Genomic DNA, 24,439 nt, shown 5'->3' on the forward strand with positions numbered 1-24,439 from the left:
TGAGTTTTCTCCATCAAATTTTAAGCATCTTTAAAAGCCACGCTGGTAAATTTACATTTTATACATACTTCAAAGAATGGCACAGCAAGAGAAGTGATCACATTGTGATGCCTTCCAGTGTTACAAAGGTGATGAACAGATCTGGAGTTTCATGTATGCTTTACAGAACAGTACATTTGTTTAAATAAAGTCACAGCAAATTAACATAAACAACTGTAAAACAGATTTTTAAACAGGTAAAATTAATAAACTGTAAAAATACTGTATCTCCCATAAACATCATCTATGCTTCCACCACCTAGTGGCCATCAAAAACATCGCAATTTTGCTTCATACGGTGCATACTGATTGCCTGGAACTTAGCTTAGCAACTGAAGGTCAGAATTGAGGCAGGCGATGGGCATCAGCAAATACTATCGTCAATGCACTGCTGTATTCTGCCCTTAGCTGATACATTAAAAAATAGCAGCATATTAAATAGAGCCTGAATTAGCTTAGCTACTACCTCAACTTCTAACATTGTGCAAGAATGAAGAACACCAGCAGCATTTTAATGGATGTGTTTCAATTTGGTTTCAGACATTTCCTTCCCATACAAAGCACAAATAAACTCAATGCTGAAACTGATCCAGTAGCTGTTATTTCTTGTCCATCTTTGAAAAAAACGTCTCGTGGTTTGCTTTATTTAATATTTACTGATTTAAAAACCTAACAGTGTTTAAAAATCCACAAGAATGTTAAAATAGTCTCTAAATGCTAGGGAACTGATACTTCTCTCCTTAAACTGGAGATAATAGACTATCCTACAATCACCTGGAAAAGTCTGGTTAAATGTTTTTATATTTCAGATTTCTGCAGCTGAAAGCTATTTTTTAAGAAAGGTTTTTCCAATACAACTGGAAACTAGTGTCCCAGTGCACATCACAATTTATTTTAAATGGCAATTTTTGTTAGTTTGCTCTTATGTTGTTTATATTGTACCTTTTAATATAGAAAATGGAAGAGTGGAAGAGTTAGTTTTACCTCACACAACTGACAGGGGAATATTAAGAGTAGAAATCAGAAGGCCTTCTCTAAAGCCAAGTTTTGCAAGTCCCTTTTGTTTAATATGATAAGGCTTATTAAAGTTTTTTAAAAAACAGCAACAATCCTGGGGAAAGAAAATACAAGTCCTTTGGAAATTCTTAATTTTTGAAAACGTAAGTCCATTTGAAAAACTTAATTGCAAAACTAAAGGAAATCCAAGAAATCAATTCTCATATTTCAAATCATTCCACAATCTCATCAGCAGCAGTAAGATGTGCTATTTTTTCCAGCCCAAAATTACCAGCTTTGGGGAAAACATATTCATACTTAAAAGACATAATTAATGGGTTACGTTAAATTAACTTCTCTTTCCCTGATTCACATGCCTGCATGTTAGATAATGTTACATTAGAACTGAGCATCGTAATGAAAAACTAAAAGCAAAAACCTGTAACAGTAACCAAAGCAAAAGCAATTTTTTCATGGCTACATAATATAGATCAGTGATTTAATATTAAAATTAACCTCCTATATAAATAAAAATAAAAAAGTTGGGCAAAAGGAAATTGGCACAGTCATTATGGTATTGCTTTCCAGTTTCAACACTGCAAAGAGCAGCCACAGATTCTAAACACCAAAAAAAGGCTATCATCTTGGTGTACAAGCTACAAGGTGTAGCTTGTTTTTTCCTTTTAAACAAAGTCATCAGCAGTGCTACTGCCTCAAATATATCAAACAACGACTTAGAACCGGTAGGTGGGCAGAGTAAAAGGATTGTTATAGAACTGCTACTTAAAAATGAGAAAAAATGTATAAAAACAAAACCATAGAGTGTGGTTTACTGGTCTGCATGACTTTTGAGCCAAAAATTTTCAGGATTGTGACTAATTTTTACCTTCAAAAATGCAAAACAAATAAAATTCAAAATATCAAGCCTTCAAGTTTCTTTGCCTTCATTCCATCCCTCCCCACAACAAGGACCTCCTAATATAAACATTTTTTTTTTTCTGTTTTCTGGGGTTCAAAAGCTGGAATGTAGTGAAAATACATATAAGAGAGAAGGAATTTCTAGTTGTACATTATATTACAAAGAGGTTTTCTCCGAGACCTAAGGAGGGAAGGATACTAAGCAATATTAAATTCCTATAAGAATCCTTACAAAGCATGCAAAATGTTGATATACTCACAAAGTTGAAATTTATATTTGTTCCTTTTTGAATTTGCAACTTCACAGTACAATAATTTCTAATATAATGCAGCAGTCAGAATTACATTGACTACAAAATATTTTTTCTTCATGTTTTTGTTTGTTTGAAAGACACCTTTTTTTTTTTTAATTGAAAGGTTGCAGACCACTCAGCAGAACATTTAAAATTTAGCATATTAGGGTTTGTTTTCTTTGTGGTATCTCCCCTCAAATAATGTTGACAACTTATCTGCACCAATTACTGCTTTTAAAATCTGTCCCTCCCTCCTCTTCCCCACTGTTTCCCTCCCTTGTCTTCAAACTCCACTTTTCTCCTCACTAGGGTGACGATGGATGGTTGCTACTAAATGGACGCTGTATAATTGAGTAGGAAGTAAAAGGGGATGGAGTAGCTCATGAAATGGGAATCTTCCCCACGGCCCTGAAGATGTTTGGCACAACTGCTTCATGACCAGAGTAGTTTCCTCGGGTCTGGATACCAGCAATTAGTTTACATTTTCAATTCCACAGACAAATCCTGCTGCATAACCCCAGTGGCTTTAACTGATTATTAGGCAGGAAAATGCAAAGTTGGTATTTGGCTAGACCTTTTGTACTGCTGTATGTAGTTTCATAGAAATTTCTTCACTGCTCTTACTTAAAACAGGGTTGGAATTTCTGGAGAATACACATGCATGCTACTTCCTAGATTGTCCATAAAGTACATTCTGACATATCTTATCAAAGTATTTTTATCTATCAGAAAAAGACTCAGAGAAGCAATGTACAAAGCCTCCAAAAATTCAAGTATCAAAAAAGCTATTCTGATAAAAGTTTGGAGTAAGTAGCCAGCAAAACAGACAGCCATTGATTTTTTTTTTTTTTTTTGTCCTCAAATGCTTCAATTATTATGGAATGACATTTTTTCTTTGGAGCATTGGGAAAGAAAAGCCTTCTAAATTAATTTTCATTAAATTTGGCAGGATCTAAGGAATTTACCAATCCTTTCGGGATAATGTTGCCCTGCTTTTATATGCAAACAGCAACAGAATCATAAAGCACTGAGTCTAATCCTTCTTGCCTCTCTTTAATTTGCTGTATGCAAATGGTTTGTAGTATGGTTGGGCCTGGCTCCCTTAACACCAAAAACTGTCAGAGTGCAACAGAGGCAAGAGCAGGGCATTTCCCTCCCTAGAGTTTGTACTGAGATTTGAAAGGGAAGGGGTGGATAAGACAAAACCCCCCAAAGTTGTAGGTTGTAGTTGTACTCAAACTTACTTTCATTTCTTTAGAGCCCTGTTCAAATCAGACTTGAATTTCTGAGGAGGGGATCTTAGATCCCAGACTCTTCTCTTTCCCTCTCCTCTTGGCAAAGAAACACTATTTTTTTTTGTGGCCTAGAACAGTACTTTAAAAACAGCAGTTACTGAAGACACAGTTGTGATATATTCTTTAACTCCCCCTCACCCAAAAAAGGGTTATCTTATCAAGTGGTCCAGTAGAAATCTTGAAGATTTTTTTATGATAAATTAAATCCATACAATGAGGAATACCTTCTGTCACATTCCCAACAAGAATAACAGCCACACACTGTGGTGCATTTGTTCAAGTGTCTATTGCGCTTTCCAGTGGAGATCCTGCACAGCTCCATCTCCAGTTCAACTTTTTCTGATTCTACTGATCAAAGGTAGAGGGATTTTTCTCCCTTTTCTTCAGCTTGTCTCTGGTTAATGAACAGCAGAAGCACTGAGGGACATATTTTCCCAGGGTGGGAACAGGCCGGTAATGTCTGAAGAAACATCGGTCCTCTTTCTCCTCAAGAGTGGCAGATTCATGCCAATAGCAGTTTTTTAAGTCCTGTTAGTATCACAGGTACCTACACTTCTGTGGAAAAGAGGATGCTTTGCCTCTTGCTGTCTGGGGTAGGGATAGTCTCTAGCTGCAGGAAGTACAGAAGGACTTGAACCTGGAGAGAAAAAGAAGAACAAAGAGATAATAAATAATAAAGCTCCTGTTAACTCATTCTTATCCTAGTTATTTGAGAGTTGGCAGACATGTTTAACTCTCTCTCCACAGGAATAATACAGTGTATAATATAAGCACGAATATGAAAACTTGCAGCGTTTCACAGATGCTCTTTTCAGCTTCCATGATAGACAATGCTGATGGTGTTCCACCTCAGTGAAAAAGTCTCATTTATAATTTGCTATTATTAAAACAAGAAAGTATGAAACACAGCCTGAGCAGCTAACACAGTGTCCCCTTTCAAATTCTCTGTTCTACCTTCAAAAGGCAGCAGTGGCCAAAGAAGTCTGAATTTACAATGTATTTGGTTGTAAATTAGTGAAGCTGATATACATGATGAGGAACACCATGGAAAAACATTGACAGTCCCTATCTGTAAAGCTGGCAGTAGGCACTGCGAGACAGCTCTCAAAAATTCTAATTCTCCATAAGCATAAAGCATGCAGTATGCACTCACACTGACATTTTTGAATGAGCAACTGCGTTAGTACCAATGCAAACTGAACTGCCTGAGGAAACACTGTTCCACAGCCTAAGTCCCAAACATGTGCGTTGAGGGGAAAGCTGTTCATGTTTCTGACAAAACTGTCATGAAAACATAGAAGGATGGCTGAACCAGGCCTTGCTAGGGGACTCTCGTTTCCCACACATTGTCTTCAAAAGATTCAATAGCACATTTAGGATTTTACCTGGGACATGACTTCTAGTGACCAACTGTCAGTCATTGTTATAGGCTGGGTAGGGTTAGCAGGGATTTTACTGTCCTTCTCTGAAGGTCTCAGCAGCGTTGGTCCAAAGACAGTTGCAAGATTATGCAGGGACATCTTGTTAATGCTTTCCCTCTCAGCAACTCTGGGAAAAGAAACAACGGTGAAGGAGACTCTTTATAAATACCTGAGCTTTGAAATGTCTTTAAGGAAGAAGCTGTATTTGTTCCTTTTGTAAAAAGTTTTAAATACAGATATTCAATCAATCAACTATCCTATATGTGTTTCAATTTACTGCACATAAAAGCAATAGCTTGGTCTAACAGCCACAGTCTCTAAGCACTCTATAGACATAGCTTAAACTTGGGAAAGGCACTGCTGCCTTATTGTCTGAGCAGACAAATGTGGCCCAGGAATAGAGGAATGCTTTTTATCTTAGTTTTATAAATGAGAAACTGAGGCACACGTTAAGAAAATTGATGAAGGGTACAAACTTCTGCAGCAGAAACACAAGTTCAACCCAGATTTCCTGGATTTTAATACAGAACCTCAGTCACAAGATCATCTTTCATCTCTACGGTGACAGTCTCTGCACAAAATACATATGTAAATTAAAATACTGTGCATGTATTAAGTATGCTTATTGCATTAATATCAAATGCATGAAAAATATTTTTCCATGGGTACAACCATATTACAAAAACATAAACAACATCAGAAAGGCTGGTCTAAGCAAGGAACTAACAACTCCAGCTACCAGAAGTGTGAAGCTGGAATTTCTAAAGATACAGCACGTTAGATTGCAGACACTTTCTGAGACCGGGCTCACGAGTCCTTAAATGCTACTAAATCTTTAAGATTTATACTAAAACCTTTCCTAATCTTGTTTTCCAGATACATTTGTCCAGACGCAGATGCAGTTTTGCAGAACTATTGCAGCAGGAATTTGCATTTGCACTAGATAAGCTCTGAGTCTTTCGGTACCCCTTCCTTCAGTTCTAATCCTTCTGATTTTATGGGAATGGAATTCAGGATTTAGCATCTCACGAGGAGTATGAAACAACAGTTATCTGACCAGCATTCACAGTGAATCAGCAAATACTTCATCTGCTTCATTCAGCATATATTTAAGGAAAAGCTTCTCTTTCCAACTAAAGGATCCAGATATTACCTTTTTAAATGGTCCAGAAGGAAAAGGAATGTCACAAGGTTGGGTTCTGGAAGCGATAACAATAGATTCAACATACAGCTTTCCTTTGCAACAGGGTCTGAAAGTGCTACAAGACAGAAAATCAACAAAACATCAAAAAAACAAAATATCACCACAGGCAGTGAATAAGAATTTGACTAACTGCAGATTTTCCCAGACCAACAGATATGGATGTTCCTTAATGGACAGCAATTAGATCACAGGTTGCAAGGTCAGAGTTGCACCTTAATACCTCAGAGAGTATTTTCCTTTATTTTTTTAGATATGTAGGGAATTCTTTTCCCTCAAGCAGGGAAGTGCTTTCAGACTTTTAACTTGTACTTTTTTCTTCTCCCCCTCCTCTGCATCAAGATATGACAAGGTCTATCCAAAGATGACTTCTCTGGAAGATTAAATAGGGCAAATAATAGCACAGCCTTCACAAATAGGCTGTCATTCTATTTTTAACTTAATCTTCAGAAAAAGGGCATTTTCAACTTCTAAAATTGCCCAAATCAAGCAAGAGATAGGTCTCCATCTCATTTCTGAGCTGCATTTCACTTCCCTTACAGCTTCCATACAGCTTGTTCCCAGGCTTGTGTCCAACACTATAAATATGACTTTTATATTGCTTTAGGAATAGCCTCCTACAAAAGAGGTTTTTTTAATACAAGTCCACATTATCAAGGGTTATTTTTGCTAATACCTACCAATTCCCTCAGCAAAGTTGGGGTACAATTCATCTGTGAAGAGGGGTTCAGGCAGTTCTCGGAAGTAGAGTTTCAATGTGCCTGCAATGGCATTAACATCCATCTCACTCATCATCACTGACACATCTTTGTTATCTGAAAAAGAAAAAAGTAGCAGCAGGTAAAGAAGCTGCTGGCCTTTCATTCACTCGTTATTTTTTCTTGCTCTGGGTCTCTTTGTTTATCCTTCCTCTTTGGCCAAAGAGCTGAGAGTCTTCCTGTTTACATTTCTACAGATTAAATGAGCAGTTCTGACAACTGAGAAGCACCACAGAAACGTTTCCAAACGGTTTCCTGCTTTAAATCAACGAGAGGGAATTTAACGCTATCCAGGATTCATTATGCTGTGCCAGCAACCTGTGCCTGATCTGGAACAAGCCCTGCATGACTTTTTTTATATGCATTTTAACTTTCTGTTAATGACCACAGTTGTCATTCCAATTCCCTGCCTCTAACAGCTTAGAATAAGAGACTTTTAGGCTGTCTAACTTCCCACTGAGTGTAGTTGAAGTACACAGCTAGGCAATTCAGGGCTCACATTTCAGTTTTGTTACCATAAAGAACAACAAAACCAACCTCCTTTCCTGAAAACAAACAGACCAACCAGCAGAGCCAGCCATGGTTTTATGAAGACTAGCGTAAAATGTCATTTAAAGCAAATGAAAAACGTTGTTATTATAAAATACAGAAAGGAAGAGATTTTGCAAAAACGTAAATAAAAATGGAGGAAGGATGAATTCAAGCACCTGGCAGAGGCCTCATAACCACCTGCATCAAAAAAGAGCTCAAATGAGTCTTGACTGATGCCTCGTCCTTGGACCATGGTGTGGAGGCTGGAAGTAGGGCAGAATTTCACCTGTAGTACCTCTGTGATTTAGATGTGCTTCATCTGACTGATCTCATCAGAGTCTCTGACTCATCCCTCTTTTGGAACACACATGTCATTCTCTTAAATGCAGCACCACTAGGGAGCCCTTTTCCGCCCAAGATCAAAGAAGGTTTCACAAAGATTGGCCAAAATTATCTAATTTTATGATCTTCTCACACCAAATGAGCCACAGAATTTAGAAAAGAACAGAGGAGCCCTGACCACAATAACAGATGTATTGTTTAGTATAAGAATCCATCCCATTGTAAATCTCAGGTTATAGCTCTAGCTGAAGAACATTAATAAAACAGACAGTCAAAGGTAAAACAATTCTTCCATGAAAATCTCTACCTCCTAATACTTCTTGTGGTACTTATGATTAAAAGTAGCACAGCTGTCTGACAGGGAGCTCATGTAGGATCTCATAGTGTGAAGGGACATCAGACACAAATACTTACTGACATCAAACGCAGCTTTCAAAGCTTGGATATCAGTTGCAACCCCAGAGACACGATAGATGCCCACCTCCTCCATTCCACGCCGCTCTATTTCCTCCACACACTGGCGCACAATGTAAGGCACCTTTGATCTCTCTCTCCTTAAGAAGGACAGATACAAGAGTTCAGTACCGACCATGCCACCAACGCTTGTTACAGCAGCCAAATAAGCCATCATTTTGCTGCGTAGACCTCTTCTGAAGGACAAGGTGAAAGAAGGTCAGAGCAGGCAATCAAAGCAGAGCTGAGAAACTCCTTTTAAAACTGGAGAGGGTTTTCTGAGTATCTCAGCCTGGGGCTTGGCTGTTCTGCAGTTGCCCTGTGTGCTAGGGCTTCTGGCTGGGTCCTAGCATTCCCAGAGTTTGCAACTCTGGGCAGGTATTCAGAGGATTCCCAAACAGCCCTTGGATACCTAGCAACCCAGTTGCTATCAAATTAATGCAATTCCATAGGGAGGAAATACCACATTTCCCGAACTATTTACCAGAACAAACAGGTTTCTTCTGGCAAACAGTTCGTGACAAAAGATCAGGGGTTAAAATAATACAGCAAGATCCAAAGAACTTGAACATTTCTGATTATGGAAAGGAAATATCACTGCTCAGTGGTTCTGGAAATTTGTGACCTAGTCAGCTAAATACAGAGTAAAAGGGCAAGGGGCATTTCCAGAACTCAGAAGAGTTCGATATGCTGAAAGTAAACACCTTGTGTTTCCAGTCTGTGTGCGTGCTGTTTCTTTCCATGCAGAGAATGGAAAGCTGGGAAGAAGCTGGGAGAAAGTAGAGCCTCTCCCTTCTGCAGCAATGGCCATCTGCACTACTACCCAAGTGCAGGAGAATGTACTGACACATCCCTTGGTGGGGTAAAGAAAGGTGCAACCCACTGACCAACTAAGTTTTTAAAAAAGCAGTAGGGAGAAATGTGGCCCATCAGCTCACTTGGTGACGATAGCAATCTTGACCCCAAAGACCCCCGTCTGTTTTCGGGACGGCATCCTTTTCAGGCTGAATTCCCGGCTGGTAAACTTCACCGACAGTTTCACTTCAACCTGGGGGGAAAAAGAAAAAAGGAAGGGGAAAAAAAGTTGTTACATTTCAAACAACATTTTCTTCTCTTTTCTTATGCTGCAATGAAGAGCAAAGAAATAAACCATATACGAGGTGCAGAAGCAGTGCTATTTTCTGTTCTCTGTACTTACTCCATTCATTGAGATGACTGTGCGTTGCCAGTCTTTGTCCTGTAACGTTTGTGGGTCCAGCTGAAAAACAAGAAAGTTTCCCATGAGCTAGAAACAGACTTCAGAGAAAATCAACTAGCCTGGAAAAACTTTTGGAGGTGAGCAGAGCATTGCCATTTTCAACATGTTATTTCATTTCCATAGGAAAACACATTTCCCAAGGATTTGCAAGTTCCAAGTATCAGGACACTCAGATATTGTACCCTGCTCTGAGCTGGGCTGCTGATGACTCACACCCATCTACACAGAAAATCTAGCAACATATATGTAGTGCCCGCTCAACTACAAAGGAAACCTCAGTGAGCAAAACTGATGTTTGAAAGCTGGTATCACCTTTCACAGAAAGGGTGACTGCTCTCAACCGGCATGGCACAACATGCACATTAACAAACAGCAAACCCCATCCCTTTGGAAAAGGGGGGGAGAAATGTCTGAAATAGCTCTCATTTGAAATAGAGGAAAGGCACACTCTCGCTCCCTCTCGCAGAGCTCTTTTTGAGAAATAGCCACTATACGAAAGCTGTAGGTTCCAAACCCAAAAGTTAGGGAGGATCTTGTTTGTTCCCTAATTTGTTGCCTCACAAAAGCTTTGAATATTTATTTTCACAGTTCAGGAAAAACAAGATCAAGAATAGAGGAACTCCTGTGTATATATGTATGCACACATATACACCCTTGTCTGTGCTTTCATGTGTGCTTTATTTCAGTTTGGGAAGCCTTCTCATAGTTCATTTTCACAATCAAAAAAGTTAATTAAATGCAAGCACTGAAATACTCACAGCAGAAAAACAAAAGCTACAATCTGAGCTCCCATTTTCAGTTTTGCTTGATCTCTTTTGAGTGGACAGTTGGAAGGCTGGGGAGCAGCCTACTCAAGTGCCCAGGCCAACTTCACCCAGCATTTCTAACTACTATCTGGGAGAGTCCAAACACATCTGAGCCACTGAAGGCTGGTTCCAATCTCCAGCTGCACTGGTAAAAGAGAGAAAATACCTTCCTGCATGGGGACATCTATCAGTAATCAGCCAAAGGAAGCAGACTTTGGTGACTGGAAGCGGGCAATTGCACTAGACTCTGGGTTTGGAGATCGCCGTCAGCAAACAAAAAGGCATTCAGGAACTCGAGCCAGTCCTGTGGCACGGTTCCTCCCTTTCACAAAACCCCATGCAAGAGCAGCGGGTGTCCTCTGCCAGGCAGAAGTAAATGCTGAACTTACCGCCTGCTGCAGTACCTCCTGGGAGTTATTAGAGGTAATCACGCTCAGACTCCCTTTCGAATCAACAAACTGGCCCAGCGCTGCTGTCAGCTACAGAGATGACACTGTCCCTCCCCACTCCCCAGAAATACAGTCAGCAGAGAGGAAAGCTTCTCCCTGCTTGCTCACACTGCAAGGACCCAAAGAAGCATCAGACAAGATTAAGTCAAGCCAACCTTATCTCTGCGCACTTTGTTGCGGACGTGAGCCCACAGTGGGATGCTGCCAGCGCACACATACTTTCCTGTAGAATCAGACCGGTTCCTGTAGGTGCAGTTTTGGCAGAAATTCCTGAAGACTCCTTGTAAGGAATAGTCAGCAACCAAGAGTTCCCACATTTTGGGGCTGCACAAAGCTTAAGGTCTAGGAGGCCAACGGGCAGCAGCGCGTAGCTTTGGTGCTCCAGCAAACCCAAATAACAGCCTGTTTGCCAAGAGGGTTTGCTTATATCTCCGGCGGAACAGATCCGCCCCGCCTGTGAGGCTGGCCAAGGTCTCTACAAGTTGGCCAGAATTTAGGCTGTTCTCCCCTGAATTTCCGTGCTGGAAGTTTGGTTTCTTTCAACAACTGCATTCTTTTCCCAGAATACAGAGGAAACCATTTCTGAAGTGTCTGGTTTCCTACAAAGAGTAGCCGTGTTCAGTATTCCTGAAAACTCGACCTCCGTCTGCCTGCAAAGTTATCTTCTTGTTACGCTGCCAGAACGGCCCTACGGATGCACACAGTCACAGCTGCTCCTCCAGCTCGGAGGCAGTTTTCCATATGCCTTTAGAATGGAGTCACTAAGAGTATTATTTGTAGCAGAGAGACAGCACTTCAGATTGAAGGGAGAAAAGGGTTTTGAAATTTGCAGAAAAGTTAAAGGAAGACTCCAGCAGGGCCTAGTTACACGTTATTTAAGTTATCAGGTATTACCCGTTGAGTCCAGGTCCTAGGTTATGTCTAGTGAGCTCCTACCACCGTGAAAAACGAAAGCAAGTAAAGCGATGTTAAAAAATATCGAAGCAAGCGCAGTCCTACTCTGTCTCCAAAGCGAACGCCATACGGCTGCTAAGGACGAGCAGAACCTCAGGCCAGCGCGCCGGAGCCGAGGGCTCCCAGTGAGCGACTCTCCTGGGGAGGCAACGACAGGGGCTTGGCCAGGGCAGCTAGCGTACCTGCTGCTCCCTGCTGCTCCCCTGCCTCAAATCCCTGTTGCTGGGCTGGAAGGAGCCCCGTGCTCCCCACCGGCTGCTTGAGTCGGGGTGGGGAGTGGGTTGTACCGAACGGACAGATGGGGAGAAAAAGCCCAGGGGAGCGGGACAGGCTGACCTGAGCCAACCCTGGCAAATCCCCGGCAGTAACAAACAAAACAGAGCAAAACACATAAACCACGTTTCCCTCCACTCCCCCCCCCCCAAAAGCCTCCAGCTCAAAGCGCTTTTTAAATAGCAAAGTTAAATGAGGTAAACAAATAAAGAGCAGACGCTGAACACTTATGAATCTTAGCAATAGTTGGCGAGACAGGAAGATCAGGTCTAACAGCCTGGTAAGTCACAGCAGGAAACAAGAGTCAAGGGGAAACAGAGACCGTCGTTTAGAGTTCGAGCAAGCTTTCAGTCGTGGGCTCCACAGACGAGTGGCCAAGAGCCCGCGGCAGCGGCGGGGGAAAGGGCAGCCGGCGCAGGCGGGCTCCAAAGCCAACCGGAGACAAGGAGCGCGAGCGCGCGGCGCTTCGGCACGGAGAGGGCCCGGCACAAACGGGGTCCCGCTGTCTTTCGGCCTGATGTGGAGATCAGCGACCTGGAAGAGGGAACAGGCAGCAGAAGAACGCAGTCTGCAGAGAGGAGCGAGCTCGCGCAGCGCGCTCGCTGTGCCGGCCGAGGAGCGGGCAGGCGCTGCGAAATGGCTGCCGCCGCATCGATCTGACAGGGACATTTACTGCACCTCGAAACATCCCCTTCAAAGAGTCACCTGGTGTGAATGACAAAAAAAACCCCTATCCTACATCCACTGAAACTGTGAAAAACTGCGTTGTGTTTCCACGACCATACAAATAGGAAGAGACCTACCGAAACCCTCCGAGCCTGTCTTGCCTCCGCCGGCACCTCAAGTCCCCTTGGGGTCTGCTCTGTGGCGCTTACTGTGGCGAGCCGCAGCCCCAGATCCCCTACGAACCAAGCAGGCGTCTGGGCAGTCGAGCCCGGCAGCTCGGCGCCACGGGGGCGGCCGCGGGCGGCTCGCGCCCCCCAGGCCGCTCGCGGGCGGCGAGAAGGGGAAGCAACGCGCAGCAGCGACGGGGCCGCGCGTGCGGGACGTGTGGCGGCGGGGCCCCGCGGGAAGGGGACCGAGGAGAAGCCAGAGCCTAAGGAGGAGGGAGCCTGTGCTCTGCCTTAGGAAATCACCACAGCGTCTGCGAATGTTTTTCGGAAGGGGAAAGAAAGCACACAGTGAGTGAAAACGCAAAGCAGCATCAGCGGGAGCGAAAGGCCTGGGAGCGAGGAACGGGGCAGCCTTAAGGTTGCTGTGTTTTATGTTATTTATGCGCATTACTTCCTCCCTTTATTAAATCTCCATGGCAGCTTCACACTCCAGCAATTTTTAATTGTAACTGATGTGACATACATGTTGTAAGAGTCTCGCTGCTGCTGCAAACTCCCAGTCCAGCCACAACCCCGTTCTTCTTAAAGCTCCCCACTGACATGTTAATCTTCCCTGCCATCGCCCTTTAGACACGACCCATTGCCTTCTTCATTTCCACCCTGTTTTCATTGCTCAGATACTGTTCTGCATGAGCAAACTGCTTAAATGAACTTGAGTGTGTAAAAGGTTTTCTGAGTTGACACTTGGGAGGTACCGCACGTGACAATCTGTTTTACATGGAAAACAATCCAGATGTCTGAAACAGCCCCGTGCATTGCTATGAGACATCCCAGATAATTAAGCAGATGAGAGTGACTGCTCTGCACGGCAACAGAGGAACGGTGGGACACAGCTACCAGAGAACGAGGGATCCAAGGTCATATCCTCTCTGACTCTCCAGCACTGCTGTGACAGAAGGAACAGGTTTGTCTGAGCTGATCACGCAGAAAAAAATAACGAAGGAAGCGGAGTTTCTAGGCAGCATCAGCTGGAGGAGATGGATCAGAGGGTAAAGGAGTCATTTGCTCATGCGGTTTGTTCCCCCAGTGGAGGCCGCTTTTGCTGACACACGCGCCCACTTGGACGCAGACGCTCAAGACCAAACAAAAGGCTGCTGCACTCGAAACACGGGGATGTGCCTGTCCCACAACGCGCAGAAGGCGAAGGACAAAAGGGCCAACTTCCCAAGTGCCAAAGGTGGGTTGCAAAGTAACAAAGAAAAAACAATCAACAAAAACCTAAAAAGAGGGGGAAGAAGTTCAACGTGAGCGGAGCTGATACTTAGAACTTACAACTGAACTAAGCCTCACGTTCCCTTCTGTAATAAAACGTCCATTTCCTCCTCTCCCCAAAACACCAGATAACCCCAGCTTCATCTCAGGAACGGCACCTTCTCCCTGCATTTTTCAATGCCTGAGATGTAACAGATGCCACCACCCATGCGTACAAGTTAGCTAAACAGCTGCCCGGGCAGTGCTGCCATTCCCCAAGGCTCTGATGAGGATTTCCCTTCCACATACTCAAGACGTGCTCCCATATTAAACCTAACAGTTTTATTTTTCAGGAAGAAAACTCTCAGGCTGACAAGCAATGTAGCTACAAAAATAGGTAAATAAAATACTCCCTAGGAAGAGAAAAGATGAGCAATGGGAGTTATTAAAATTACTGCCCATTTCTGGAAGCGTCTGAACACAGCGACCAATTTTCAGTCTTCCTTCCTCCAGTGCCGTTAAGTAATGGAGAGATTTAATAAACATGTCACAGCAAAAACAGTCCTCGTCCCCTTGATGCATTGTCTTCATCTCTGCAGCCCAGAAAATTTGGTGAGTCAGAAATCCCAAGAGTGGGAAGTTGCAGATTTACAATAATAATACATGGCTTAACAATGTGCTGCGGTTTAGCCAACTCAGAAATTTTCCTGTGTTTATCAGCAGTAGGATGTAGGCATGACTCCTGACATTCCCACAGTTATCAAAGTAAGGGAATTTTGGAAAAAACTCACCCAACTGCATAGACTTTGCCTTTAACACAGAACAGACTCCAGCTGAATAATGATGACGACAACAACAACATACAAAGCCCTATTTACAGCCGAATCTAAAGTAAACAAAGCTTAATGTAAAAGCACCTGTGAAAATCATGAAAGAAAATTAATATAAAATGAGTGATAGGAAAAGATGCTGACAGTAAAGATAAAAATAACCTTCAGCTACAGTTTCTGATTTGATTTTGTTGCTGCATTATTATTATTTCTTAATAGAGAGAAAATCTTTGGTGGTTTGCTTTAAAAATAATAATAATAAAACAAAATAAAATTATTTAATAATTCTTAACAACCCAAGATCTTACCAGACTCTGTTATGACTTCTCTTTTCAGTTATTGAATAATGACAAAAAATTGTCTTATGGGATTGAAATCACAGAGAACTAAGAAAGCTCTCTGAAAGAGGATGCTCCGAGAGGTCAAGAAGTAAGCAAGAGAGCTTTAGGGGTTGTTTTTTGTGATACAACAGAACATGGCTTCTCTGCTTTAGCCAAAATATTTTTATTGGTATTTTTCCTTTCAAAATTGTTCAGGTTTCTCTAAAAGAATCAAGAAGTAACTAATATTCAAGTGTTACCTAAAATTATTTTTACTTATTAAATTTAAATAAAAATATTTTAACATAGGATACAACTGCCAAGTGTAAAAATGCCCATGCTCGTGAAAAAAGTTTTCTTAAAAATTGTGAAGATTTTATTCATTTTTAATCATCCTATGCAAAATATTTGAAGAATTTAGAGGTCAGTGATTCAAGGGTCCTCCAGCGAGCCCCCACAAGTATTCAGGGAATTTCAGGGCTGAAAATTTTTCTTTTGCAGTTGCTTACCTCCATGGAAAATATTTTTTTGTCAGAACAAGGGACATACAAATGTCTGGTTAGCCTGAGAGAGACCATAGGAGCCACCATGTACCAGCACATTTATTTATTTGCACATGCATTTTCTTTCAATATCTGCCAGTAGGTTTTGTGACAAAGCTTTCCCCAAAATAGCATGGCAGTCTCAGGACTGAAAGGTAGGAGAGAAAGCAACAGGCCTCACAAAACTCAATTAAGAGTTTCTACAGTAAAGCTGAGATATGATCCTGCAGGCCACCCTCAATCAGAGCCTTTTCCGAAACCCCGTAAGTGGCCCTGGCCTCTATGATTATCGCTCAAACGTTGGATGAAGCTGTCATTCAAGGAGTGAAGAGCCAAATGTAAATGAGGGAGAACTGACAGCATTTTTCAGAGAGCCAGAAAGGAAAACGTAGCTGGGCTGGATCTCTGCCTTGAACAATATCCAGTCCAGTTTGGAAAACGTGTCCTCAGAACAAGCATTCAAACACACACCTAACAGCGCAGGTGGAGAGTGGAGGAAGATGGGGAACACACGCTCTCCAAGTCATCCTGCACTGAGGGGCCTGATTCCTCCTGGAGGGAGCTTTAGCTCTTTATTGCATAGCAGTTCCCTAAAAGCAGCATCCGCTTTCAATCCTCTCATCACCTCCCCCACTGTATCACAAATTTGCCACCCAGCCAAGGTGCCCCATGCTGATTCTCAGTGGTGGAAAGTTCAGATATACCATTTATCTTTCTCAGATGCAGTCTGTTGTCATGGTCACTAAACTCTAGACACAGCCGTTACCGGGACAATAAGCCTGTTCTCCAAGGCTTCGCTATTACATCAATCAACTTCCAGCACGTACAGAAGGTAGCATTTCTTCTGCATGGTTTATGCTATATTCATTATTTCCTCTTTTCTTACAGCCACTTCACTGTGTCACAAATTGAGGGTACTCAGTACTGCCCAGAGCTCAATGACTGTGCTGTCACTATGTACTCTACTGAAAGTTTTGATGTTAAGAGACAAATTGGAGATCAAAACTCAGCTTCTTCTGAGAAAGCATCTATTCCACAAGAGTACTAAAGCATGCATGGAGAACAAAGGATGACGGAAAAGGCCACTGACTTCCCAAATGTGAATCACACATACTGTCTTCCTCCCTGTCTGGAGAAAAATTCCCAATGTTGAGACGATCAGAAGGCACAAAACAACTCCACAAGACACTCCAGGATTCAAAAGTCCTATCATGCTTTGCACTAAGAATGAATTAAGCACAGTCTTCTTACCTGGATCTGGCCTTTCCCCATTATGCGATCTGTGCTCTCTCCATCCTCTTTGGTGAGCTTGGTTTTGTTATAGCACTTTTCGTAGCACAGAATCCGCAGAGTTTGTGAGCCTTCCAGCTCAATCTCAAACTCCTGCAGTGCACCGGGGAAGGAAACAGCAATGAATACACCAGAGCTGGATACCTGCTCTCTTAATAATCTATGCAGTCTCCTTAAAATATATCAGGAGGGAGCACTCACAGACTGACCAAAACCTCCTGCCTAATGGAGTTGGTCTATAAATAAACTGAAATTGTATTTTGTATTTATACAATGTGGCTATATCAGAGACAAGAAAGACGGTTGACTCCTTAGCCAGGTTTCACTGAATTTCAGTGAAGAGTCATTTGAAGAAACAAACTTACTCACATTCCTTGTGTTTAATTTTGCTCCCCAGCAGATTTACAAATTGGCTGTTAACAGGCAGAATGTCTATAGCTAATGCTTCCCTTCAAAACAAATAAACAAAACCACCTTCAAAAAATACCTGCTTATTCAATGTATTTTCACTGACATCTTTTATAAATAATAAAAAAAAGAATCAAATATATCTGTTTAAATGATGAGATGCTGAACAGCACAAGGCTCATTTATGCTGACATTTTTCTTTAACTACAGATAATCCAAGAGAAAATCTGCAAAAGCACCAAGAGCTAGGTGAAATGACCATTCACCCATGTGAATGTCACAAATATGCTTTCTGAGAGGCAGCACATGCAGCGCAAGTCCAGAGCACACAATGCAAGCTGCAGAAAAACTGTTCTTTCATTTGCGGGTTGTCTGCTCATCATGTGCTGTTGTTTGGCACACAGAACGAGGCACACCACGAACAGTCCAACCTACCTCATTCCAGTTGGGCTCCGTGGTGTCCCTGTAGACCCTAGTTTTAGCCTTGTTCACGAAATATCCAAAAGAATCCACCTCTAATGTGCAGTACAAATCTGAGAAGAAACAGACACAGAGGCTTTGTTCAAATTTCTAAAATCTCCTATCCTATACTTAATACTTTTGAGGGGTTTCTTCATCTGTATCTTCTCCGTATTAATACCAGTAACACTGGCCAGTGCAAATCCTGCTTATCATACAGTGCATTTGGACGAACAGAGTTGCCTTTATGAAGTTGGTGTAAACGACCTTGGCATGGACAAGCCCTTCATCCGTAGCAGAAGTCTGGTGCATACTGGTATCCAGTGCTTCCTAAATCCATCCACCCTGAGCAGAAGGTGTCCATTCGTGAGAAACATACCTTCCCCAGGTAGAATTGGATCCCATGAACACATTAGAGCTGACTCACTGAAAACAGTATTGGTATCACAGTATCCCTCAGAGACAAGGTTAGGAGTCAGTCTTTACAAACCTATTATCTTCTCAAAGTGGTTAATTATAAGGTATTAAGCGTCATTGAAGCAATGGTAATGAGCTGCAGGCATTTCCCCTGTTTGTAGTGTTGTATATTACGTTGTCCAGTTACACATATCTGATATAAAATGGTTTCAAGAAGTGAAGCTCTCTATGCAGAATATGAATATTGCCCTGCCAGAGGGAAAGACACATCTGAATCACAGCAGATTAACGACTTGTTAAGAGTTAGGCCAGCACCTAGGAAGTTGGTGGTTCAGCAGTTGGAAGGATAACAGGAACCACGTATGTCCAAATCACACCTTTCCTCCTCAGACTGCACACAAGGGTTAGATGAGAACAGGATCTCCAGCCGCATGACTAGGTAAGCTTTGCAACAACTTGCCAGCTGGACAGGAGAGACTAGCAGGCTCCTGCCTCTTAACTAAGGACAGACAGATACTGCTGAAATTTTACCTTACTCCTGTTCACCTTTCTCTCTTATTTTTTAAATAGGTGCCTGTATATGGGCTTTCTGTGTACATCATTTTACATTTACTATAACCTGTGTTAAGGACAGTTTCAAGGTTAGCAGGCAAGTACCAATGCATCACATTCCTAGGAGCTGACGCTGCTTATAGTAAGTGTACTCTCCAGTTAAATGCTGTAGGATGCACCCAAACTGAGCCGCACAATCAGTTCGGGAACAGACGTTATCATTGAAAATGGTATCTTCTAGTGCACTAAACAAAGCATAAGAACATTTTTTTCCTGCATTATCCTCACTGATGACTGAGAAGCATGTGCATTTCTGCAGGGTTCTCTGCTTTTTACCTCATTTGATCCTTCTGTCAAATCTTTGCCCTACATCTTACATTTTTTCTTCTTACCACAGACACCACCAAATCTGATGTCAGAGACTGTTTCTCATCCTTCCACTGCATGAAAAATGGAGGATAAGGCCTAACTTGCACCTAAAACTTTGTGATGATTAGCAAACATGGCTTAAAAAACAAAATAATCAAAACAAAATTAAAAATCTCGGCCCAGAGAAAAAGGATGCATGCTTGATCCTGATCCTTCTGAGAGTTATTAGCAGAGTTCTGCGTTCCCCTAAATTCATACCAGTTCCCTCATTTTCACTCCCAGTTCCTCAGATCACCTCTCCTTTTTTGCCATCATCCTAGATGCTGCAATTCTAAATCAATCCACCCCCAACTGTCACCACAGCTGAACTGCCTCACTCTTGCTAGCCCATACCTATCAACTACCTCTGTGTATCATAGAACTGCAACTCACTTGAACTTTGCTTGAATCCTGTGGCAGAATGGACAATGACATTCAGGAATCCATAGAGACCTGGGGATTCATCATCTGCACAAAAGATGCAAGAAATTTTGTTGAAGTTCACAGAGGAGCCAAGAGAGAAAGACAGAGTGATGAGATTGATATTTCACAGGTTTGTGAGTTTAGGGTAAAGTTCCTTAAAATGGATGATAGGAGCACATAATCTAGCCAATTTCATAATAGGAGAGGAGAATTTGAGAGGAGAACGACATTCCAGGTTCACTGTCTGTTTTATCTGTAATACTTTCTGGAAATTTGAGGATTTTACAAAGTCACTTCTAGGATCAACAAGACAGCATGGGAGAAAACCAAATGAGAACAAGTAAAATAGAGAGACTAAGCCTATACTAACAGGTTAAATAGTAATTTAGGCACTGGAGTTATTCAGATTGTTAGGATGGTCTATGAGACGGTTTTAACTTTTGCCAACTAGCGCTCTCCCAAAGGGTTCCTGGGCATATTTTAGGACTTGCCCCAGGCCAGGGCTCTAACAGGCACTCAGCTCCCTGGCAGGAGATGCCAACATTCCTGGCAGGATTGCTGCACGTGAAGGTTGTTTAACAGTCATTGAGTATATACTGCAGGATGGTACAGGGATGCTTATTTTACTAATATAGATGCAGCCATATAGTTTGGAGCTTTTATTTTTATTGTTGTTGCAAATAACATTGGGATCACTGATTGCTATTGTCTCTGCTGCTTTCTGTTTGTATGCTATCATCTACTTCTGCTAAGCTACACAGATGAGTACATATGGTCTCAACTTTTGTTTTAAGGAACTACCAGTTTGCCACTTGTCATCAAGCTGAAGTCTGTAGCAAAAAGAACAGTGAGAGCAACTCTAGGGGAAATGCACAAAGAAAGGCAGAGGTAGGTTTTCACTACAGCTGTGCTATATGAAAGCACAAATCATAGGTCTCACCTTCCTTGTTGATTGTGAGGGGAATGTTGTGGACTGTCTGCAGCTTCACACAGGAGTTTGTCAGCATCTGGAGCTCCACTGATGTGAGTGAGAAGCTTTTAAAGCCTGCCAAGGAGGTTCAAAGGAGCAGTTAAAAGTCAAAGCAGAGACTCGATGCATGTTCCCTTGTTCTAGGCATACACTGGAGAGCAGCTCCCTGTGACAGTACCATGTTGCTTATGGCTGTACTGCTGCCGCAGCCCAGCTCTGTTCAGGACACGTTTAGTTACTCTCTGGTGTAAAAAGTCTCAGGGTGGTGCACAGGAAGCAAGAAGGACTCTTTATTTTCTTGCAAAGCTAAAAAATACCTGTTCCAAAAAGTACATGTTTCTTCAGGCTGGAGCCAAGTAAAAGGGTGCAGCTGTTCCCTCAACCCAGACCTCCAGAGAGCTCTGATCTCCAGCAGCAACAGATAATCCCTCTGCACACTCACTGAGCACTGTCCTCACGCATTCCCTGTGTGGTGCTGCAAGCAAAAGTCCTTCGGACAGGCTCAGATGAAGAAAGACAAAGGACACCCATGTTGTACTGCGGACGTTGCTGCACGTCCCTCTTTCCCTAGGGAGCCCTGCCCCACACTTCACCCTCTGGACTCCTGCTCTCTAATGAAGTAGTTCAACAGTATTTGTACCATTGCCCAGCTGAGGGACACTCACATTTTTTCTGCTGTTCCCGGATATTCTCCCTCCACTCTGCCCTTTCATAGTCCGACGAAATGAGGAACGTGTAACTCTATCCAGAAAAACAAAAGAGAAGAGGGTATGCACTACTCTGACCCATCATCGAGGGCAGGCCTACCTCCCACACCTTCTCCTAGAGGAGTTCTTCTATGCACTATCCTTCTAGTATTGCTGCCAGTTACCCTTCATCACTGCTTTCGTCAGCAACAGGCAGGGCTCCAGCAGTACACTCTTCGCAGTCACATGCCAGCAAGACCAGTACAAACGCCTGCAGTCAGAGCCTTACACTGCAAACAGCAGCTGGGTTCCTGGCAGCACAAGCTCCCATGACAGCTCCATGCTGCTCCTTCCTCGCAACAGTTGCACCAGGAGACCTAAAAGCTTTTACTACAGGCCAAGACACCGATGCAAGCTGAGGAAGCTGAGGCCAGTCTGTGCAAACGCCTGACTACTGACAGGATCTTGTGAGAATCCTCTGCCAAGTGCATGCAAAGGCAGCGGCGAGCAGTTACAGCACCCCCAGAGTAAGCGGTACTGCTGGCACACTGACTTGTCACGAAGCTAAAGGAGATTTCTCATGACCATTCAGCAGCCCTGGTGCCAGACGCAGTGTGCAGTCTGGAGGAGAGAGCCCTTAGTGCACAAAGCCTGGAACTTAAAGGTGAGACTAGAGCTGCTGCAGAGCTTTATCTTAGGTGAATAAAGCAGTTTCTATTGCTTTGCCATGGCAGCTCCAAGCACAAGACAGCTGTTGAAGCAGAGCAACAATTCCTAACTTTATTTTTTAAATGCCAATGTCACATGCAAATGAATCAAGATGTCACCATAGCCTTTGGTGTAAGCTAAGGTTTGGTGTCTACTGCCTTGGAAAGTACTTTTAGGCCAGACACTAGAGGACAATAAAGATACATGAAGATCTCACTGTGCAACAGCATATACAAACACATCCACCTACAGTTTGACTTCTGACTTGTATCCGTGGGAGATCAGAAGAACCACTCACCTTGCCATTGCGATTGTGCACCCGGAAAGCCATGTTGGGAGACATCAGCAGCAGGAGGGATTCCTGCTCTGAGAGCTTCTTTTTCAACCTCTCAATGACCTTGCTGCCCTTATTGGCCCTCTGTAGGGAAGGAGAGAAAGGAAGAGAGAGAACACACCAGTCATTCTCCAACACTTGACCCCATTTTCACTGACACAAATTTTCAGACCAGAAATCTCTTCCCTCTCTGAGTAGCCAAACGGCTGCAGGCAGGAGAAATGCTGTCAACAGGATCCACAGGGCTCTGAGCTGCTCAGAGAGATTGTACTTTGTAGCCCAGTCAATATCTGCGCAGTCAGACTTGACTCTATGCTCCAGTTCTAGCCCTCCCAGATGAAGATTGCTGCAGAGCATGCTTGCTGCCCTAGCTGTACCCCACTCTTTTGTTCCAGAGGCTGCAGCATCATGTCACCTGGCAGCCATAGCACTGTTCCCCCAGCATCCTTAGCTGAGGGAATTGCAAGCCCAGAACTCCGGAGACAGAGTGTTCTCCCATCCACCACCTGCCAGCACATTTTCAGCAGAAGTCACATAAATACAAGGTCTTTCCTTGGATAAAATCCAATCCCAAAACCAGTCACATACATTGTTTAGTACTGATGCACCACAGTCCGTATCTTAGACAACTGCACCCTGTAAGTAAGAGGCTTCTATGGTATTCCTCTTAAATCTCACTTTTCCAGGAAGCCCTCTCTGAAAGCCAGCCAGGGCAGAAAGCAAGAAACATGTTCTTTGGAACCTCGGGTGATATCTTCTCATGGAACACACGATGTTATTCATATCCTGCTCTACACACCAGCAGGTTTTCGGTTTTCAGACTCTTGTTTCTCTTTTGGGTGACATGACGGTTTGGAGTCTAACAGCCCTGAGAAAACATGTTTGCAAGCAAAGATAAACCCAGGCCAGGGACACTACATCTATGTTAGACCATCCAGTCAGAATACTTGGTGTTCTCCATATGTCTGCTGGTGTACTGACACCCATGAGGTCAGAAATGCTCAAATGGCATAACCGTTCCAGCAAAAATTCATAAGTACCTTGTTTCTGATGAAAATCACTTGCAGGATCATAGTTAGATAACAAGAAGCCAGACTCCCTAAAAGTTGGCAAGCCACACTGCTAGCGCTTTTCAAGTCCACGGCATAAGAGCCCCATCCTCCACAAGGATGTTCTGGGATAGCACTGCCACAGATGGTCTCACACAAGCAGAAGAGCTGCTGGGTACAACTACATGATTTTTTGTTGTTTCTGCCTGCCCACAGGAGAACATCATACAAGCAGTGCACCGGGACAAGTAACGATGGATTACACATTTGTCTATATGCCACTCATACCACAACTGCCTCACAGGTCTCTGCAGAACAGTCAGTCTTAGCAGGATTCTCCATATTATGCAGCTTGGGGAATGCTGTTTCTACCAGCTTCTCATCTTGGCAAAGACTGTTCAGAACTGAGTCTGTTCTGCACTTAGGATGGAGCGCTCAACTCATTTTACCTTTTCTCGTTGGATGTCATTCTTGATTTGTGATATCTTGATCTTCATGGCATCCAGCTCCTCATCAGGTACTAGTGGAATATTGGGCACTGCCTCAGACTCATCCACCATTTGGAAGCTAAGGTCAGTGAGCGGGATGTACCATTTGCAGTCGTACTGCTGGCTTTTCCTGAAAGACAAAAGGTCTGTACCATTAATATTACTGGTGCACAAAATGCTTGTTCCCCTTTCCCATTAGCTGTTCTCTGCTACAATTCATAAGGTGCAGAAATTGGGAACAGCCTCACTGTGACTCCTGGTCAAAGTCTGGTAAAGGGCTGCTTTCTAGCAAGAAAGTCTGGAAGGGACAATAGCCAGTACAGCAAACAAGAAAGCAAGTTGTTTTGTTTTCTGGCTCTTTTCATCCTAAGAAATCACAAATATCTTTTGCGATCCTTTTCAGTCCAGCCCTTTCTTTATTTGAAGCCACTGTGAAGGCCGAGTTCAGCAGTCATGCCATGCCTCTGACTGGGCTGCTACCTGT

At 42.9% G+C, this 24,439-nt stretch overlaps 1 protein-coding gene across 3 annotated transcripts in view; it reads right to left on the minus strand.

Moving 5' to 3' along the window:
* BCR (BCR activator of RhoGEF and GTPase) overlaps positions 1-24,439 on the minus strand; it is a 106,834-nt gene continuing 82,395 nt past the window's right edge. Inside the window, exons 10-23 of one of the 3 annotated variants that reach the window (XM_062590451.1) lie at positions 23,917-24,085; positions 22,383-22,502; positions 21,356-21,431; positions 20,661-20,765; positions 19,691-19,765; positions 17,897-17,994; positions 17,015-17,146; positions 9,446-9,505; positions 9,186-9,295; positions 8,209-8,348; positions 6,844-6,978; positions 6,116-6,221; positions 4,927-5,089; positions 1-4,178 (exon numbers count right to left, since the gene is read on the minus strand). In XM_062590451.1, coding sequence (XP_062446435.1) covers positions 4,089-4,178; positions 4,927-5,089; positions 6,116-6,221; positions 6,844-6,978; positions 8,209-8,348; positions 9,186-9,295; positions 9,446-9,505; positions 17,015-17,146; positions 17,897-17,994; positions 19,691-19,765; positions 20,661-20,765; positions 21,356-21,431; positions 22,383-22,502; positions 23,917-24,085 — 1,579 coding nt within the window. In that variant the 3' untranslated portion in view covers positions 1-4,088. Of the gene's footprint in view, positions 4,179-4,926; positions 5,090-6,115; positions 6,222-6,843; positions 6,979-8,208; positions 8,349-9,185; positions 9,296-9,445; positions 9,506-14,622; positions 14,665-17,014; positions 17,147-17,896; positions 17,995-19,690; positions 19,766-20,660; positions 20,766-21,355; positions 21,432-22,382; positions 22,503-23,916; positions 24,086-24,439 lie in introns of those variants that run through there. The other 2 variants (XM_062590452.1, XM_062590454.1) reach the window with 2 other exon arrangements.

This window comes from Rhea pennata, chromosome 17, assembly GCF_028389875.1.
Source record: "Rhea pennata isolate bPtePen1 chromosome 17, bPtePen1.pri, whole genome shotgun sequence".
NCBI classification, from domain to species: Eukaryota; Metazoa; Chordata; class Aves; order Rheiformes; family Rheidae; genus Rhea; species Rhea pennata.